This window comes from Pelodiscus sinensis, chromosome 15 (assembly GCF_049634645.1).
Source record: "Pelodiscus sinensis isolate JC-2024 chromosome 15, ASM4963464v1, whole genome shotgun sequence".
Lineage (NCBI taxonomy): Eukaryota > Metazoa > Chordata > Testudines > Trionychidae > Pelodiscus > Pelodiscus sinensis.
In genome coordinates, this window is record NC_134725.1 from 34983815 (window position 1) to 34996625 (window position 12811).

The window sequence follows — 12811 nt, forward strand, 5'->3', positions numbered from 1 at the left end:
ACTTGGGGATGCCTGGGGCAGAGCAGCTGGGGTGCTGCTGGGTTGGTCCAGTAGCGCCGCCGCTCCTCGGCGCTACTGGACCAACCCAGCAGCACCCAGGCTGCTCTGCCCCAGGCGTCCTGATTCAGCCACTGCTGAAACTGACCAGCAGTGGCTGAATCAGGACGCCTGGGGCAGAGCAGCTGGGGTGCTGCTGGGTTGGTCCCGTAGCGCCCAGAGCGGCGCTACGGGACCAACCGGCAGCGCCCCAGCTGCTGTACCACAGGCGTCTGGAGCAAAGCCGCGGAGCACGGGGGCAGCGGGACAGCCCAGACACGTCTGGGCTGTCCGCTGCCCGCGTGCTCCGCCACTTTGCTTCCTCTCCGTGGTCTGCTGGAGACCAGGGAGACGGGCCCCATTCGTAACTGCAGATCCGACGTAAGTCGGATCCGCGTAACTCTGGGACTGCCTGTACATTTATAAAAAAAAACACCAAACCCTCTTTAAATTAAAAAAACATGAAAACGTTTCCTTTGACATTGGTCTGGAAAAACTTTATATATTGAATTTCTGCTTCCTGACAACCTTTTGAGTACCGCTTGGCACATCATTTTACAGAAACCCAGAATCCATTTGCGTGTCTAAACCAAGCCTGATATTTTTTTAAAGCTTCGTATTGATTTGGATTTTAAAAAGCAGTATTTTTAAAACCTTAAGATAGTGCCTGTTCATTGAGTCAACTTGCAACTAGTGCATAACTAATATTCTACTTTGCTTCTTCCTTCTACCATTCGTTTTCCAGAAACTCCCCTCTGTTTCAAGCCAGCAGAGGGCTATATTGTTAAATTAATGGTATCATTGACTTAGAGGCCATGCAGGTCATACTATGTATAATATATTGTATGAATCCAACAAAGACAGCATTGTTATTAAAATTTTACCGAGGTGCTTTTTATATGGTATTTTGAAACATGAGTCTCAAAGACTGAAGATCACATGTGAACAGTTTGTAAGAAAAAGGGATGATTTTCTAACTGCAATCAGACCCTGAAATCAAAGCATCAAATGGGTCTTTCCAGCATGTGTATTATCACCTTTAATAAAGATGTTGAAAATAGATACTAGTGAACAATTCTGTTGATTGAGACAACATAGAATGCCTCTTACGTGTTGGCTCTGCAGGAATAAAATGCAGTAAAAAATTATTTTTGTCACTAAAATCAGCAGCTGTGACTCTGAAAATGCACAAGGAGCAGATTTGCTGAGCCAGAAGGGACCATTTTTACACATTTTTTGAGCTGAAAATTGAGAAGAATTTGGGCTGTCAGTTATTACTGTAGTTTACAAACTCAGATTAATCAGATGACTGCTAATTAGTAGTTAAAATGATAGTGGAGTGTGTTAGTGAATAAAAGCCAAATGTGCTGCTAAGAGACAGGATCAGAGTTCATGAGCAAGCTTACACCTCTGTACTGAGGCCCATCTCTTGTGAGACAGGAATGGTGCAAAGCTGTGTGGAGTCCCCAGCTGACCCCAGATTCTGGGCATATGCCACAGCTGGAGTTCCCAGCTGACCCTAGGCTCTGCGTGGCATTTCAAAGCAGCAGCACAGCATGGAGCCTGGGATCAGCAGGGGATTTAGAATCCCCACTGACGCTAGGTTCCATGTGGGTGCTTCCGCTTTGAAATGCACAAGAGCCCCCACTAGGGACTCCTGTACATTTCAAAACTAGCAGGCCTGCATGCAGCCTGGAGTCAGTGGGACTTCCCGCTAGCCCCAGGCAGCACATGGAGTTCTGCATTCCTCCAGCAGGGGCTCTTATACATTTCAAAGGAGGAATGCGGAAGTGCCTATTGACTAGTTGAGTAGTCAACGGAAATTCCATCAACTACTTGATTAGTAAATTACTCGATTTTTAACATCCTTAGCCTGGTGATTTAGAATAATAGCTCCTATCCCTTGCTTTGGGAAACAATCTTTGTATAGAACTTTCTGATTGGGGAGGGGTGAGAGAAAGAGGAATACTGGGCAAAAAATATAGAGCAAAGGTCAAGCAGATTTCTGGCCCTCTGCCATCCTGGAGTGACCGTGATCACTGATCCCAGAACAATGGAGCAATGCTCAGGCTTCTGCTGAGGCAAAGGATAGTGTCTAGCTTTGTCCATTTTAGAGTGAAATTAAGCATGGAAAAGAGATGAGAAATAATTTTGGTTTCTGTTCTTTTCTCTACTTCCAACTTTAAGGTCCTCTGATAGTACGGCAGTTCAGTCATGGACAATCTAACCCAACTTACTATATCAAATTTGGGGATCGTCACTTAGTCCTGAGGAAGAAACCTCCTGGCAAACTACTTCCATCTGCTCATGCTGTGGAGAGGGAATACAGGTGAAAAGGCACAGTGTGCTATAGCAGCATTGCCAGTTCTGGCTGGTGTTTTCTGATTATTATAACATAGTTCCAAAGGAAAGGTGCACAACATATGGACAGTGCTGTTTTCCGGTCTCACCTTTCCTATTCTGAACCCTGCTGCATGAGAGTAGCTGTCAGTAGGAACCTGGAAGGCTTAGGACACAGGAAGGAGGGGAGGGGGCGCATATTTCTCTTATCACATTTAAGGAAGTGCTGCATGTGCTTCAAGAGGTGACCAGGTTCAATATCAGTTAATACCGCATCATGACTCAGCATGGCATTACAAGGCACTGTGTGGCAGGAGTTGTTCCCTTTGGATGATGCATAAATCTAAGCTCCACTAATTAGAGCCGTCATAGTGCATATTGCAAGCATTGGAGGGCGGTAACCTCTTTGAGTTAGTCTGCTTCCATCAAGGATCATTACATTCTGTTTTGTTAAACTCATTCTGCAACTGCAGTAGGACATAAGATGTCTTCACTTCATGATAATTCTGTGGATGTGTAGATTTCACAGTCATCAAGAAGCTGCCAGCTTCTTATTTACAGCATCATCTGAAAGTGAGAACAGATATTCACATGGCACTTTTGTATTAATTGCAATTATTTTTTTAATTTAATTGTGTGACTTTACTGCAATTAATCTACAGCCCTAATAGAAAGGGAACCATGCTAACATTTAGCATTCATCCCCACTTTATTACTGGCTTCCCTGCATACAGCACCTTTCACCTTGCAGGATCTCAATGCACTTTAGCATACACATATAGAAGAAATACTTCATCCCCCATTGAAATTCAGCCACCTCTGGAGTGGAACATAGCTCTTTAACAGCACAGAACATTACCTAACCAATATACTATAATTCTCTGTCTAAATGGTTAAGTGTATATGTGTTCCTCTTCCCCTCTGCTAGACTTGTCAGACTTGCATCTGAGTTTAAGGATTGAGTGAACTTGTAGACTCTAAAGTTTTACATTGTTTTGTTTTTGAATGCATTTATTTTTTGTACATAAGTCTACATTAATAAGTTCAACTTCTGTGATAAAGAGATTGCACTATAGTACTGTATTAAAATGCTATTTTATTTTTACATTGCAAATATAAAATAAACACTGTTCATTTTGTATTCTGTGTTATACTAGAAATCAATATATTTGAAAAGGTGATAAGCATTCAAAAATATATGAATGGTATTCTATTATTGTTTAACACTGGGGTTCCCAACCTTTTTCGGTCCCTGTACCTTCTTGGCTTTTAGTAAACCTTCCCGTACCCCCTATTCAATATGAAAGGAAATAAATTTTAGACTCTAGAATCCACAATTTTTTCCACTAACACTACTATTTTCGGAATATTTCAGTTAGGACAATCAAGTTATTTACCACATATTCCCCGTACCCTCTTGACAAGCTTCTCATACCCCCTGGGGGTACACGTACCACAGGTTGGGAACCCCTGGTTTAACAGCATGATTAATCTCAGTTAATCTTTTGAATCACTTGACAGCTCTCCTTTCTATGTGTCCATCTAGCTTGCTACATGTGTATGTTAGTGATTGATTGAAGGGAGCGTATTTTTTTGAAATCACAATATGGCAGGCAAAAGTTACCCATCTTTTACTTTCCTGACAAATTCTCTCTGGATTGTTTGTCCTGGCAGGATATTGAAGGCTCTTGCTGAGGCCGGAGTTCCTGTTCCTAAAGTACTTGCCCTATGTGAAGATTCAAGGTAACGTTTTTCCTCCAGTTTTCATCAAAAGTATGTAACAGTTGTTGGTAGATACTTCCACTCCCAGTTTAGAGCAGAGCAGAAGAGAAGGCAGCTCTCACACTCAAAGGTCACAGAAGCTGTGGAAGAACATAGCTAGATAGAACTGTTAATGTGGAAAGGAGCACCAAAGGTGCAGTAACTTCAATGATTGCATAATACCTGCATAGAAGTATTGAAATTAACCCAAAAAGAAAGAGCCCTGTCTTGGCTATTTGAGGAGGAGACATATAAAAGGCACAGTTTGTGGTGGTCGGTGGAGAATGTTTGATCTTACTACAGATATGCTGAAATATGGGGCATTTGTGTTTTAGATGGCCCTGCCTGCTTGTGGCCTCAAATGATTCACTAGCACTTTTTGCAGGAAAAGTGTTAACTAAGTGTTCTGACCAACTTTCCATTCAGCCTAGCAGTTGGGTATGTGTGAGACAGGGTTTGGTCACAGATGACCCTTTGGGGGTGCTTCCCGGGATGCTGACATGACCACTGCCACTCACCTTCCTGCTCTCTGGGGCTTCTCACCACCTGGTCCTGCTGGGCCAGTTCTGTTGGTCTCCCCCAGCCAAGGCCCCAAGCTGAGATCCCTGCCCCTCCACCCCCTGATAAGCAGTACAGACACTGAACCTCTTCAGGTCCAAGGAGAGTGCAGTTTAGGACCCAGCTTGCTGGGATACCACTCCCCCAGTGGAATCAGACCCCAAAGAATTAGGTAAGCCACTTTTATCAATGAAAGGTGGAATGTATACACAGGTTGTCCCCCCAGGTAACAATTACTTTCACTGGGTTTGATTAAAAAATAAAAATGATGTTATTAAGTTGAAGCAGTAGGATTTAAGTTGTAATAAGTGAAAACAGGCAGAGCAAAGAAGATTACAAATCAAAAGAAACAAAAATGCTTGGCTAATTCTACACTGAAACCTCAGAACACTCTTTAAACTCACCTTAAACCTCTTTTCCAGCTGCTTCTTCACACCAGGGCTGTCTCCTCACCCTGGGGTCTTCGGCTCCTTTCCTTCAGGTGCCGCCCAGCCAAAAGACCAAGTCCTCTGCTTTTCTATTCTTTTTGTTAAGGAATTAAGACTACCCCCTTCCAACCACTGCTCAGACTTAAAGACAAAAGAGATGGTTTAACAATCAAAGATAACACCTTCCGTGTCTCTCATTCATACGTTTGAAACCCACAAAGTATTCCCCACTCCATATGTCTAACTTTACACATAAAAATGATACACACAGCAAAGTAAGATAAACAGCACCAGCGGATCGTGACATGAAGATTGATGGGTTATATGAAATAATTTGCTCAAAGCACCTTTGAGTTATGTATATTCATGTCCATAAGTCCATTTCATAAAGCATTGGGGGAGGGTGTCCCATCACAGCATGGATTTGGTTTCCTACTCTAAACTGTAGCATTGCTCTGTGTTGGTTAAACAGTTGCCATTATGTGCTCTGGATCTTGCTGCAGTTCAGTGATGGATAATGCTTTACCTGTGCATTGCTTGCTCATACATCACTAATGCCTTTTGAAGATTAACTAATCATTATTGTGAAGCACTTTGAATTCTCCAGATGAAAGAGGGTTTAGAAGTGCAAAGCACCATAACATATTATTATTCAGCTTAGTTTGGGTGTGTCTTTATTATTTAATTTTTTCAGGTAGTTAAAATTGCTCTTAGGCTCTGAAAAGAAACTGTACAAGTACTGGAGCTCCCTGTATGATTCCCTTGGATGGTCCCAGATCAAATATGCTCAGATTCCAAGTAATAAGATTATTTTTCTAGCTGCCAGGCCTGCAAATTCACCCTGAGAGCTAAAGCTAAGTTCTTGTGGGCTTTCTCATGATCATCAACAAAGATTCTACAACTGGAACTTGGTTAACAATTCTTACAGGTTCTTGCATGAGAAGGAATAGAATCTCTTTTCCTTGACTTGGCTGACTTTGAAGGATTAATTGGTGTCAACAGTAAAACAAACTGGCTTCTGATCCTAAAACCAGCTCCTCTGTTGAGAAAGGTGTTATTCTTACATAATCCTGTTTCATTTTAATCTTAACTGTACTTTTGTTCTGTATTGATATTTACATACAGGAATATTCCACTGATCTGAGCAGGGCTGGCTCAAGCCATTCCTGCGCCCCGGGCAGCAGGCGCACGACGCATGCGCAGCTCCGCTCCTGGGTGCATGGCGCATGCGTGGCCCCGGCGCACTGCGCACCTTACAGCTGCCATCAGACGCCCCCCCATAGGTTGGCGCCCCGGGCAGCTGCCCGGCTAGCCTCCCTCTTAATCCAGCCCTGGATCTGAGATCTGTCTCTGAAATATCTGCTGTTTCAATCCCATCATTCTAGTATCATTGGCACCCCATTCTACCTGATGGAGTACTGTACTGGCCACATCTACAAGGACCCCTCTCTTCCTGGGCTGGAGCCTGGCCAGCGGAGGGCTATTTACATTGCTATGAACAAAGTCCTCTGTAAAATCCATAGCGTAGACCTCAAAGCGGCTGGACTGGAGGATTACGGGAAGCATGGTGAGAAGGAAATCTACTGTCATGCTCTTCCTGTGTGTTAGTTTTTAAAGGGACATGGTAGCATAAATTCTTAAAGCAGTAGTGGGAAAGGGGAGCTGTCCAACAGCATGATGGCTCCTCAGGCCAGACAAGGTTGCATAGAACAGATTTTAGGGATCTTCCAGAGGTCAGTGTTTTTGGAAATATTCTCTAGAGCAGTGATTCCCAACCTTTTTCGCATGGAGGAACCCCTAAAATAATTTTTCATATCCCGAGGAACCCCTACCTATGAAAACGTTTGCTTGGCCAGAAAAAGTTGACAGCGGGGAGCGCAATTCAATTACTGCTAAATTATTGTCAAGAAAATGTATGTGTAAAGAGCTGTTATATATGTGTATATATATACGTCAGCTTACATTGTAAGACTTTTTTTTTAATGTATTTATTCCACGATTTCTTGCGGAACCCCTGACGATGGTCTGCCCTGGTTGGGAAACACTGCTCTAGAGCTTCATTTCTTTGGCTCTACCTGCAGTCCTTTCTGCCAGTAACTTGTTTGCTACCGTCATGATTGGTCTTCCTTAGATCCTGTCCCACAGAGGTTCAACAGTACCCCCGGCAGAGTCGCTTTGGGGGGCCAAGGTGTCCTTGTGCAGCTGCACCAGGATTTGGCCTTTGTTGGAATTAGATTTTCGTTTAGAATCCCGATTATCTGTAACTAATCAGAATATCTAATCCACTCCCCTGCAAGGAAACAATAAGTGCCCAGCTAGAGAATTTATTGGGTCCTTAACCCATACCACAGGCATATCACTAGTACAGGAGGAGACTCCCTTCTTGAGACAGCAATAAAACATTACCTGAGTGACCATCTTATCATAAGCCACTACCATGATGCTCTCCTTATCTGCTCCTCCTAAAAGCTGCTAGCTGTAAGAAGAGGTGATATATTTCTGCTTCAACAGATTTACAGGACCAAAGGCAGCCTGAGCAGAACCAGGCAAATCTCCTGGGCCGCTGGGAATTCTGCCCAGTTATTCTGGGTCTGAATGTGGCCCAGGGCTGTAGCAAAGTGCTCTTTTAGAGAAGCATATGTATGTCTGGTTGGGTGGAAACAGGCTTTATTTTTGGCTGTTAGACCATTTTCGGATGCAGCTGTTTTGTGGTTATTTTCAAAGGCCTCCTTGTATTTGTAACTGTACCCCTGCTTTAGGTAACTATGTTCAACGGCAAGTTCAAACTTGGACCAAGCAGTATCGAGCCACGGAAACTCACGCTATTCCTGCCATGGAGAGACTCATTGAGTGGCTCCCATTGCATCTCCCCACAAGCCAGAAGACCACAGTTGTGCATGGAGATTTCAGGTACAGAAAACGTGCGATAATCCGGCACCTTTAGGACCCAGGGAGTGCCGGATTATCAGATATGCCAGACTATCGGAAGGGGGGGCTATCAGAGCTCTGGGATGGGGTGGAGGGGTTGCCACCCCAGACTCCTCATAGCCCCTCTTCCGATAGTCCAGCCCTGCCCCAGTCGTCCCTGATTCAGCTGCTGCTGGTCAGTTTCAGCAGCGGCTGAATCAGGGACGCCTGCAGCAGAGCAGCTGGAGTGCTGCCGGGTTGGTCTGGTAGCACCGACCCTTGGCGCTGCGAGACCAACCCGGCAGCACCCCAGCTGCTCTTGGGGATGCTTGGGGCAGAGCAGCTGGGGTGCTGCCTCAGCGCTACTGGACCAACCTGGCAGCACCCCAGCTGCTCTGCCCCAGGCGTCCCCAAGTCAGCCACTGCTGAAACTGATCAGCGGCTGACTCCAGGAAGCCCGAGGCAGAGCTGATCTGCCCCGGGCTTCCTGGAGTCAACCGCTGGTCAGTTTCAACAGCAGCTGAATCGGGACGCCTGGGACAGAGCAGCTGGGGCGCTGCCGGGTTGGTCCCCGCAGTGCTGCACCTCGGCGCTGAGGGGACCAACTCGGCAGCACCCCAGCTGCTCTGCTCCAGGTGTCCCCAAGTCAGCTGCTGCTGAAACTGATCAGGGGCTGATTCCAGGAAGCCGGGGCAGAGCAGCTCTGCCTTCCTGGAGTCAGCCGCTGGTCAGTTTCAGCAGCGGCTGAATCGGGGACAGCTGGGGTGCTGTCGGGCTGGTCCCGCATCCCCGAGGGGCAGCGCTTCGGGAGCCTACCCGGCGTCACTCCAGCTGCTCTGCCCCCGGCTTCTCCGATTCAGCCGCTGGTCAGTTTTAGCAGTGGCTGAATCAGGGAAGCTGGGGGGCAGAGCAGCTCCAATGGTCCGGCTGCCCAGAGCACTTCCGGGTTCCTGATGGTGCCGGACCATCAGGAGTGCCGGACCATCAAATGCCGGACCATCGGAGTTTTACTGTACTAGTGAGCTGCCAGTACTCATTTGGAAAAGTCTTAGAGAAGAAAAAAGGGGAATCACAGAAAAGCCCCCAGCACTATGGATAAATGCTTTTTAAAAGGAAGTTACAGCACTACTCTGCTCAGCACCCTGAGAGCTCACAAGAACCATGTTGTTGGGAGAAAGTCAAAATGGTTTCTGTAAAGGGAAATCATGCCTTACTAATCCACTAGAGTTTTTTGAAAGGGTCAACAAACATGTGGACAAGAGGGGGTCCAATGGATATAGTGTACTTAGATTTCCAAAAAGTCTTTGACAAGGTCCCTCACCCAAGGCTCCTAAGTAAAGTAAGTTGTCATGGGATAAGAAGGAAGATCCTTTCATGGATTGTTAACTGGTTAAAAGACTGGAAGTACATGGTGGGAATTAGTGATAAATTTTCAGAGTGGAGAGTAGTAATCAATGGGGTCCCCTAAAGGTCTGTCCTGGAACCAATCCAATGCAGCTTATTTATAGATGATCGAGAGAAAGGGGTAAACAGTGAGGTGGCTAAATTTGCAGACAATATCAAACTGCTCAAGATAATTAAGACCAAATCTGACTCTGAAGAGCTTCAAAAAGATCTCACCAAACTAAGTGATTGGACAACAAATGGCAAATGAAATTTAACGTTGATAAATTTCAAGTAAAGCACACTGGAAAAAATAATCCCAACTATACGTACAGTATGATGAGGACTAATTTAACAGCTACTACTCAAAAGAGAGATCTTGGAGTCATTGTGGATAGTTGTCTGAAAACATCCACTCAGTGTGCAGCGGCTGTCAAAAAATACAAATAGAATGTTAAAGCAAAATGCAGGACAATGTAGCACTTTAAAGACTAACAAGATGGTTTATTAGATGATGAGCTTTCGTGGGCCAGACCCACTTCCTCAGATCAAATAGTGGAAGAAAATAGTCGCAACCATATATACCAAAGGATACAATTAAAAAAAAGTGAACACATATGAAAAGGACAAATCACATTGCAGAACAGGAGGGAGATGTAGGGGGGGGGAAGGAAGGAAGGTAAGTGTCTGTGAATTGATGATATTAGAGGTGGGGAGAGTGGGATGTCTGTGAGCTAATGGTATTAGAGGTGATAATTGGGGAAGCTATCTTGGTAATGGGTAATGCCCACAAAACAGATATCAGACAAGATCACAAAGAAAAAACAGTTTCTTGCCATTTTAACCAGAAAGGACACTCTCTCAATGACTTAACCACCTGCATTCTGCTACAAAGACCTTTTACATCTGCACTTGAAAGGGAATCCTCTGAACTGTCATTCATGTTAAAATTCGACACTCTCCGGGAAGGAATGAACAAACACTCAAACTATCTTACCCATTACCAAGATAGCTTCCCCAATTATCACCTCTAATACCATTAGCTCACAGACAGAAAAGTTATTTACGTATTCCCACAATAAAAGCACTAGGGATCACCAAATGAAATTAATAGGCAGCAGGTTTAAAACAAACAAAAGGAATTTTTTCTTTACTCAGTCAACCTGTGGAACTCCTTGCCAGAGGATGTTCTGAAGGCTTTGCCTTAACAAGGTTAAAAAAAAAAAGCAGACAGATTAATGAAGGTTAAGTCCATCAGTGGCTATTAGCCAGGATGGGTAGAAATGGTGTCCCTAGCCTCTCTTTGTCTGGAAATGTGTGACAGGGCAGGGATCATGTGAGAATTACCTGTTGTGTTTGTTCTCTCTGGGGCATCTGGTATTGGCCACTGTGGGCAGACACGATACTGGGCTAGATGGTCCGTTGGTCTGATCCAGTATGGCCGTTCTTATGATCACATGCAGCTTTTCACTCCCCATTTCATCTGCCTAGTGCATCTGTAGCCATTTAAACCAGTGTGCAGTTTAGTGCAGAGGAATTTTAATCCAGTAGTCAGAGTAGGAAACTGGAAGTCAGGACACCTGTATTTTAGTCATAGCTTTGCTTTTGAAACAGCGGCTTGCATTCTCTTGGGCACAGCCACATTGCTGATCTCAGCTGAATTGAGACCTAACATTGTGGATTATAAAAGATTTTCTGATCCACTCTTAGCAGTTAGAGAAAGAACCTTGGGATGTGAAGTTTAAAACAGTGAGGCTGTGTCTACATTGGCATCCCTTTCCGGAAAAGGGATGCTAATGAGACACTTCGGAATTGCAAATCCGTGGGGGATTTAAATATCCCCCGCGGCATTTGCATTTACATGGCTGCCGCTTTTTTCCGGCTCGGGGTTTTTGCCGGAGAAAGGCGCCAGTGTAGACGCGATTCTCCGGAAAATAAGCCCTTTTCCGGAGGATCCCTTATTCCTACTTGAATAAGTTACTTGAAGGGATCCTCCGGAAAAGGGCTTATTTTCCGGAGAATCGCGTCTACACTGGCGCTTTTCTCCGGCAAAAACCCCGAGCCGGAAAAAAGCGGCAGCCATATAAATGCAAATGCCGCGGGAGATATTTAAATCCCCCACGGATTTGCAATTCCGAAGTGTCTCATTAGCATCCCTTTTCAGGAAAGGGATGCCAATGTAGACACAGCCTGAGTGTTTAACTAGATCTGTGTTTTTGATGGAGCCTTGCCTGACAGTGGCATTTAGTTTACCTGCTACCAGTATTACAAAGTAATTACCTTCAGTAATACCTTGGCTGCATGTGGGGAGGTCAAAATCCTGAGGGGTGAGAATTATTTTTATCCTGACCTAAAAACTGTGCATGGAGGAAGAACTTCATTTGTCTCATGGGTGGTAGACAAGCTTGCAGATAGGTGACAGGGGAGTGTTCATGTGAGGATTACGTGTTGTGTTCCCTCCTTCTGGAGCATCTGGCATTGGCTACTGTGGGCAGACAGGATACTGGGATAGACGGACTATTGATCTGACCTAGCATGGCCGTTCTTATGTTCTTGCAGATCTGGGCACCACATTTAAAAAGCAGTGGTGCATTGTCTAGGACTTGAGCGCGAGCTGGGAATCAGCTGATTCCTGGCTTGTGCCAGTCCCCTGCTACACCTCTGCCTAACCTGCGCGGCCCCCTCCTTCCCCCGAGATGGTGATGGGGGAAACTGGCTTTTAATCTGGCTTCCCCCAGAACTGGCTTCTGCTCCCCCCTTGCTGCCTCTGAGGCAGCAAGAGGGGGAAAGCAGCTAATCGAGTCACTACTCGACTACCCGATAATACTTATTTGGTAGTTGATCAATCGCTTACATCCCTAATCCATATGGCAGATCACTATCACAGTTTCCTTTGCCAATAAAACTCCTACGTGGAGTGGAGCAAGTAGGTTCTTTGCATCTCAGTAGGAGCGCTTCAAACTCCCGTATCATAGCCAAACTCCATGCAAACTTTTGGAAGACTCTACACCCCAGAAAAAGTCAACAGACAACTGTATGGGATCCTGAGCTACTAACAAATTATAAGCATTGAACATAAAATTACCAATAAATCCATTATGAAGCTGATCTGGAATATGTCATTTTCCAGTTGGCACATGCCATATTTTCTATTAATGATTTGAGACCCTAATCTGTCATCTTTTTTTTTTTTAAACCATATGTCAGTTCACAATCAGCCGGAAGGTTGAACAATATAAGCCTCTTCTGTGCACTTCCCAGGGCTGAGCTCTGACTTTTACAGCCCTCCAAAGGGAGCTAGTTATAGGGAATCACTCCCACAAATAGTACAGCACTCCAGGTCACTTGTTCAACTGAAACTAAATGAGTGTCAGGAAACCATCTCCTTGTAAGTTTTT

General features: G+C 44.9%; 1 protein-coding gene across 3 annotated transcripts in view; it reads left to right on the forward strand.

The window, feature by feature from the left end:
* ACAD10 (acyl-CoA dehydrogenase family member 10) overlaps nt 1–12811 on the forward strand; it is a 52382-nt gene that overhangs the window by 20451 nt on the left and 19120 nt on the right. For all 3 annotated transcript variants that reach the window (XM_075898733.1, XM_075898732.1, XM_075898734.1), the window contains 4 exons: nt 2224–2365; nt 4051–4119; nt 6509–6690; nt 7883–8033. In XM_075898733.1, the coding sequence (XP_075754848.1) occupies nt 2224–2365; nt 4051–4119; nt 6509–6690; nt 7883–8033 (544 nt within the window). The remainder of the gene's footprint in view (nt 1–2223; nt 2366–4050; nt 4120–6508; nt 6691–7882; nt 8034–12811) is intronic.